This window comes from Macrobrachium nipponense, chromosome 3 (assembly GCF_015104395.2).
Source record: "Macrobrachium nipponense isolate FS-2020 chromosome 3, ASM1510439v2, whole genome shotgun sequence".
NCBI lineage: Eukaryota > Metazoa > Arthropoda > Malacostraca > Decapoda > Palaemonidae > Macrobrachium > Macrobrachium nipponense.
Window position 1 is genome coordinate 91,197,263 of NC_087202.1, and position 7,965 is coordinate 91,205,227.

At 40.6% G+C, this 7,965-nt stretch overlaps 1 protein-coding gene across 1 annotated transcript; it reads right to left on the minus strand.

The window, feature by feature from the left end:
* Window positions 1-3,033: 3,033 nt before the first annotated feature.
* Window positions 3,034-6,520, minus strand: LOC135222245 (uncharacterized). The gene is made up of 4 exons (XM_064260364.1): window positions 6,447-6,520; window positions 4,589-4,695; window positions 3,953-4,119; window positions 3,034-3,744 (listed from the first exon to the last, which is right to left on the minus strand). Exons 2-4 carry the CDS (start codon window positions 4,693-4,695, stop codon window positions 3,533-3,535), a joined length of 486 nt encoding a protein of 161 aa, XP_064116434.1. The 5' UTR covers window positions 6,447-6,520; the 3' UTR covers window positions 3,034-3,532.
* Between the last annotated feature and the right edge of the window lie 1,445 nt (window positions 6,521-7,965).

The following is a 7,965-nucleotide window of genomic DNA, read 5'->3' on the forward strand; positions in this document are numbered from 1 at the left end:
AGACTTGTTTGTATGGTGTTTTTACGTTGCATGGAACCAGTGGTTTTTCAGCAACGGGACCAACGGCTTTACGTGACTTCCGAACCACGTCGAGAGTGAACTTCATCACCAGAAATACACATCTCTCACTCCTCAATGGAATGGCCGAGAATCGAACTCGCAGTTACCGAGGTGGCAGGCCAAGACCATACCGATCACGCCACTGAGACGCTTCTGTTGCGGAGACTAGAGTAATGTTCAACAAAAATCTGGGCCGGGTGAGTGTTGGGTGGTACTGGGATCAGGCGCTCTTGCATAATTTTCGCATCGTCAGCGGTTGTTTGTCCAACCCGAAGCTTACTCAATATGCGTATTGTAATGGCACTCGCTTCTATACTGATTGAGAAAAGACTCCTAATTCTACCTTTCGCTTTCATCATAATTTATCAGGTTGTGGAATCAAGCCCGACGCCCTGCCCCTTCCTTCGTATCCCCTGACCTCCATTTCTACCTCTTGTGGCTGGGCTTTACTACCACTTTTGTGATTTCATCACCTTTTTGCCCGTGATTTCAGTTCTTTTTTACAATGGCAACACCCTAGATGGCGTGCTCGTGATTATGGGCAGCTCAACTAATTTGTTGCATAATTATACCAATATATATATATATATATATATATATATATATATATATATATATATATATATATGTATGTTATGTATGTATATAAACATACATATTGTAGATAATGCTATACTAGCCCTTTGTCTGCAAAATGATTTATTAGCTAAGACTAAGCGCCATAATGGTTTACGGTGGATAAGGAACAACAGTTCTGCAATACCAAAAGTTTGGTGGGCAAACATTGGTAAAGCGCGGCTGATACACGTACCCCCTCGAAAAATTGCATAAGCAGTGCCATACAATCAACAACATATTTAACATCTCCCCCCCTTCTTCCCCCAAAAGCCAGCGACTACCAGAAAACAAAAGGTTACATAGACTGGAATTCAGCTTGACTCTTTTTATACATAAAGCAAGCATGAAATAAATGAGTTGGCTAAGAAGGAAGATGATATGTGCACACACACGCGTGCGCACAAACACACACACGCCTTCGTGTGGCACTGCAGCTCGACCTTTGGGTTAGGCTAGCCCAAGATCTCATTTGGTTATAGGAAGTCCCAGACTTCCTCGTCTCTTCATAGAGGCTCATGGACTTCTACCCCGGTAGAAGACTGGGAATGCTGTGGTTCTTTCCGATGGCCGCCGGTGGGGGTGGGTGCCTGTTGAGCCACTGGGCAAGCTTGCAGCGATATGAAGTAGAAGCATGGGTAGCGGAGACCAGTCAGATACGGCTCTGCTACCCTTAGGTAAGTCTTCGTCATACCTCACCGTCTTTCCGACCCTTTTCCAAATGTTCTTTTCCGGCTCACGGAAGGATCTCACCCTTTGGGAAGAGTGAATGAGTTGCTCCCTAAGGCGCTGTGGGAGTCTTCTACTCCTCTCCCTGCTGAACTGGTTCGTTCATGAGAACCCATCCTATTTAAATATATTGTCTGGTAGTTAATTATTTAAACTAACCTAGTTTAGTTTGTTTACCTGTCCCCCGATATTTTTTATAATTGGTTTATAAGCTCTTCGGTATTTTTGAGTAGGGAGGCGAGGTATCATCTGTCGGTTTTTTCTCTCATTTTTTTTTTTTTTTTGGGGGGGGGGGTGGTTGGTAGTCGGGTTTCAGACAACAGATCATCCGGTTCTGAAAGGAGAACACAGCAGTCGAAATTTGACAGCAGACGTCCAGTAGTTGTTGATTGACCGCCGAGGAGGACCTTGATCTACGTAGTTTCTGAGGTGGAGATGACATCGGCATGGTAGTATGCGATAGTCGACCGGAGAAGAATTTCGAGAGATGTATCAGCGAAGCTGTGATGTGTTAATGTTTGTTCGTTGGTCGATCGTCCTCGTGGAACTTCAAGTATGTTTTCTCATTGCGTCGTGAAGTTGAATATTTTTATTCTCTTTTTTTTAATCCTTCGTGATTCTTGTGGTGTCTGGCCCATCGTGATTCTTACGATTCTTGTGGTCATTAATATGACGGGGGTTATGAGCTGGTTTGAGGCTGAGATTAAGTATCTATGGTCTTTAATATGACTAGGATATGAGCTGGTATGTGGCTCAGGTCATTGATATGGAGCAAGTATGGCTCTTGTTATGATTACTACTGATAAGTGTGTATGGCTCGTGTTATTGTTATTGATGAGTCCTGTTTATTATTGTTGAAGTTTTACTACTGTTAAAGGTCGTTTTTATTCTGCTTTAACTATTATTTTTAAAGTTTATTTTGTCATTTACAGATTATGAAATGTATTGTATCACTGAGATATGTTTTGCTGCTTTGTGTTGTCTGAAACCCTGGACACTGTTGTCAATGCGATATATATTACTAGTAATAAATTAGGTTAAGGAATTTTTGAGTATTTTCTTTGGCATCCCATTCTTTGAGGTTGTCTCTGCCCCTTTCAGACCACTCCTATTCCCCAATATTTAAGATTTACCAAAGAACTTGATCTTTGTCGTATTTGCCTGACTAAATGTTATAACCTAATCCTTATATAACTAATGACAAAAGCCAGTTCCCAGAGATAGGGATATGCGAAATGCCTTGCCTCGACGGTGGCTAATCTGTTAGATTTACCTGTAAATCGCACACTCAAAGATTAATAAGCACTCGCGCTCAATACGATAGTTTCAGCAGAGCTTAACAATTTCCCATCACTTAGATAAGTCACTATTTCGACTTCTGAAACAGAACTTCAGCTGTGTAAATACTATTACCTGTCCGTTGAGGGAGTCTGTAGTTTCCGGAATCATGCCAGAAAGTCCTTTCGTGCCTTAGCAGGCAACCTTTATTAGACAGAACATCTATATAAATATATAATATATATGGATATTATATGGAAATTGATGTGACTGGTATCTTAGAAACTAATGAAGCCAGTTACCCTTTCAACACGAAACTCCAGCGGGAAAAGGTTACATCAGAAACTCTAGTCTATTTAAATATTTATTGAATGCGTCTTTATGAAATTTATATGACCTGCACGACTTTCTTTTAAATAATTCATTAATATGATATTTCTTTAAAGCAATTCTTTCTGGAAGCTTAATTTAACAGGGATTTACAATCCTTCTCGGTGAGGAAGGGAGAGATTCTTAGATGGCTCGCAAAAATGCTGTATATTTATTTAGGAATGAGAGAGAGAGAGAGAGACTGAGAGAGCATGATCACGTGCTAAAATCACTACAATTTCAGCCATTTGGTTATTACCATGTTGATACCGTTTAATATTAAATTAGCGCAAATGCATCAATATTCTAAGTCCAGCGTCGGATAATAGGTACAGGATCGCTTATCTAATAACTCGGAGGGAACTTCGCTTGGAAGAGGCTGAACTGAAAGTCCCATCTCTAGCACGTTGTATGAGGAGGCATTCCATACAGCAAATAATACCATGAAGTCAGTGCAGAAGTGAGAGGATATTTCAACCCTTTATCCTAGACTCCAGTAGTTGAAGACATAGCAGGGCTCCGCCGGCTTGCATACATGTCGCTGAAGGCAGCGGTCGAAGCAGCATTTGTCTAAGCTGTTGAAACACTCGGAGTCGTAAGCACACGGGACAGGAGGACTGACAAACGCTTTGGTGCAAACGGGACGCACTGCCGGGCAGCATCCTGCGCGCGGTGGTGCTAAAGTCGCGTAAACTGAAAAAAAGGCGCATAAAGATATTTACAATTAGGCCTATAATATTACGTATATTTCAGTAGTGTGACTTGAATATGGTGGGACCTGAAATCGGTATATCTACAACTTTATTGGATATTGTGGAGAGACACACAAGTGGAAAGAGACCACCTCTCTGAAGCCTCGTTAACCGGAGAAAAACTATAAGAGGATAGATCTGACCCCTACCTGGTCTCGGTCTTGGTGAAGTTGGCTGCCCACAGCAATAGAAGGCTCCTTCTGGCGTTTCACACCAATATCTGCAGCTGGTTGATATTCCTGATCCTCCGTAAGTCGGATTCGAACCCAGGTTAATGGTAGCGAAGATGTCCAGCAGTGACTTGCCAGGGGAATAGCTGGTGAAGGAAGTTATTATTATTATTATTATTATTATTATTATTATTATTATTATTATTATTATTGTTATTATTATTATTATTATTATTATTATTATTATTATTATTATTATTATTTAACGTAACGACAAGCATATTCTAGGAACTGATTTTGCGTGGTGAATGAATAAATAAATCATCCAAAATAAGAAATTTGTTAAAGAGGTAAACCTTATTGATAAAACAAACGGGAGGTAGAAAGTGAAATATAACTAATCACTAGAAACAAAACAACCTACAAATGAACTGGCACTTTACCACTGATAAAAGAACTGAAGTAATAGAATAAATGGAGGCATCCTTTGCATGGAGCTAATCAGTCATTTTTCGTTTGCGATTAGTAGGAGACTTGCTTTATGGCAGGTTAAAACTTTCTATGATTAAAAAAATTAAAAGATGTTTCTCTTGAAAAACAATGAAAGAGACTCACTTGTGTCCGACCGGTAGATGACGAGTGTTCGCGTCGGCCGATTCCTGGTCTTCGCCCTGGACTACGGCACACACAATTGCAATGAAAGCGCAGCGGAATGCACGCATCTGCAGTGTAGAATGTTAGATTAAAATTACATTTGTGAAACGTCTTTTGATCTGGAGTCGTCACTGGATAGCTGTTCTATTTTCCCTTTCTTTTTTCTTGTTAATATTTTTAATACACATATCAGTGGAAAGGACAAAAGCTCACCGAGAAAAAGAAGGAAAAAAGTTGAGTTTAGCTTAACTACGGAAGAAGTAATAGAAACATCTCTGAAATGATAAAAGGTTATAATATAAATTTCAGGGCTATGGAAGTAGGACGAGAGTTCGAGAGAATGACAGTAACTGTTTCTCCCCACCTTTCAGCAGCGTCTTCATGACTGCATTACAAATTGATATGCAAGGCTTTTATTACTCCATGCCGAATTTCGATTGTTAAACGTGACGTTATTGGGTTGCTGAATGTCTATTGGCCGTCTGGTCTAATTCTCTTGCTGGTGGTTTGGGCAGCAACATGGGCATTTAGATGAGGCCTAAGGTGCGGCTGGCAGCAAAGGGTGTGGACAAGGGCGTGGTTCCCGTCTCTGGACATCAGTGAGAAAATGAGACCCGCCGACCAATAGAAATTCAACACCCCAATGATATCACGATCAAAATTCAAATTCTGCGTGTAGCAATAAAAACCTTGCATGTCAACTTGCAATCCAGTCCCGAAGACGCAGCCGATGGGTGGGGGAACAGTTCATCTACTAGAAAAAGTAAATGGAAAGTCTTGAATAATATTTCCTTATTCCTGAGAAGCTTGTCTGAAGAGAAAAAGAAGTATAGACTGACGTTGAAATATACATCATTGGGTGAGTGCCCTTTGCCATGCTCCCTCTTCATACATACACACACACACCCACGCATATATATTATTATATATATATATGTATATAATATATATCTATATATATATATATATATATATATATGTGTGTGTGTGTGTGTGTGTGTGTGTGTGTGTGTGTGTGCGTGTGTGTGTGTATGTATGTTTATATTTACAAAATACCTCTGTCACCCACATTACAGGAAGTCACACACTTCACCTTCGACAGGCAACCCAACTGGAATATGTCGAAGAGGTCTAAAGTTCTTTAGTGATTACTCACTTAAGTATTAAAAAGGTTAGGACTGATTTCTCTCACTTGCCGGTGCTTTCGTCAATCGGACAGCATGTTAGCAGACAGTGTAATTATGTACTTTATTATTAACAAATACTACTCAGGACCTGTTATTATTATTAAAGTGGTTTGACCAGAGGGGCCTGTTAGAAAATACACAAAGAGCATACCTCCTCCACCGGCAAAGCACCATTAGTGAAAGCAAAAACCTCGCAGGTTCTTCATCTGGATGCTGATCAATCCAAATTCTTGTAACTTCCCCCTAGCCTTAGCCAACCAGCACAGAATATATATATTAAATTAATAATCAACATCTTTAGGTATCTTGTGGATAGACGGAATGTTAAATCAAACAAACCAGACAGACACAATGGATTTGAATAACCTCCGATTATTTCGTATTTGCAAGATCCGTAGTTGAGTCCGTCAGCCTCGGCAGATGTGGCTCCTTCACAAGATTAGGAGGGAAATACTAATTTTCACAAAAGTTACTAATGAACACTGAGAATTATAGTCACAGGCTTTTTGTCAAGTCCCTCCGAAATCACGGAGATGATTTTTCATCGATCTCCACCATACAAAACTAGTGATGGATTCAGGTCTATAAACTGATGTCACAGAAACGATCAATACAGCAGAAATGCGACATACCTTGAGTTCAGCTTGTACTTTGCAACTGCCGAGCTACGATTGTCTTTATCAACTGCAGCTGGTGATGGCCCTGGTGCCTCTTTTATACACACCAATGTCCCATCAATTACCCGAACTACGGGCCATGTAATTACTTTCTGTTATCCTTGAGGGGGATTTCCTGAGTCTTTCATTACCGTATTCTTCTACGTCAATGAAGTCTAGATTCTGTTTGTGGCGTAGACGGACGTCGGGTCGGCTGGATTCGATGAGCAAAATGCACCTGTGTATTGGCTCACTTGTTCATTTATCGTCTTATATTTATCGATAAGATTGTCAGCTTCTCCCTTATTTTTCTATTTCGATCGAAAGCAATTTCTTTGCCTATTAACTTCGGCAATGGGTTGGGTGGATGTAGTACTGACCTGTGGCTGTCTTTCTGTCCTCAAGGTACTTGGGAAGGTACAGATAAATTTTAATGGAACTAAGTTTTTATTAATGGGAAATCTGAAAATAGGAGAAGTTAAAAAAAAAGATACCAAACAAGAGCCTTTGACCCTCCAGCCTCAGCTGTACTATATTAATCTGAAAGTTACATCCTATTTGTTTGTTTGTATGGTGCTTTTACGTTGCATGGAACCAGTGGTTATTCAGTAACGGGACCAACGGCTTTACGTGACTTCCGAACCACGCCGAGAGTTAACTTCTATCTCCAGAAATACACATCTCTCACACCTCAATGGAACACCCGAAAATCGAACTCGCGGCCACCGAGGTGGCACGCCACCACCATACCGACCACGCTGCTGAGGCGCTGTTAATTCCTATTACTCAGATAAAACTCCTCTGATACCAGCAAACAGACATCGCATAGTGTTGAACATGAGGGATACCGTTAAATATTCGTGAGCCCAGACTGGTAAACTTTTTAAAAATCATTGGTTTCTATTTCTTTTTTCAGCTTTTGGATATAAACACCAGGTTAGAATATATTTCAGTCTTGAAGCATTAAAAATTCTTTATGCTACTCCAGCAAATTTCGTGGATAAAGATTTACTTTATGAAACTTTGGTTCTAATTCCAAGCACAGGGTCACCTTTAGCCATTCACTGCTTGAGAACGTGGAAAGAGGGAGATGAAGGGGTTAAGTAACAAGGATGAAGAAAGGAAACGTAATAGAGGTAAAAGGCTAAAAAGAGGGTGCAACTAGGGACCGAAGGGAGGCTGCAGATGACTTTAGTAATGCTTACAGTACACCGTATGAGGTACACTGGCGCACCAACTCCCTACTGGGTCGTGAACTAAGAAATTTCTTGACGTTCGTATTCCTCGAGTGCCATGGCGTCTTTTCCGTAGCATGAATAAGAAAACTGGTATCATTCAGCTGCTTTTGTTCACCCACTTTCTAAGATAAGGAGTCCGACGGAGATGCAACGGGTTAAAAAGCGGCAAAAAGTTGATGGCGGTGACACGTTCACTAAGGGAGCCACAACCAAGGAATTCCAGGTAGTGTCACGATGGTTTCCAATGCTAGTCTCTC

Bases quoted from the DNA above. Each gene is read 5' to 3' on its own strand.
- LOC135222245 (XM_064260364.1), bottom strand. From the start codon at position 4,695: ATGCGTGCATTCCGCTGCGCTTTCATTGCAATTGTGTGTGCCGTAGTC. The intron at 4,120-4,588 runs GTGAGTCTCTTT...TTCCTTCACCAG, and splicing joins CATCTACCGGTCGGACACAA to CTATTCCCCTGGCAAGTCAC. The intron at 3,745-3,952 runs GTAGGGGTCAGA...CCTTTTTTTCAG, and splicing joins TTCACCAAGACCGAGACCAG to TTTACGCGACTTTAGCACCA.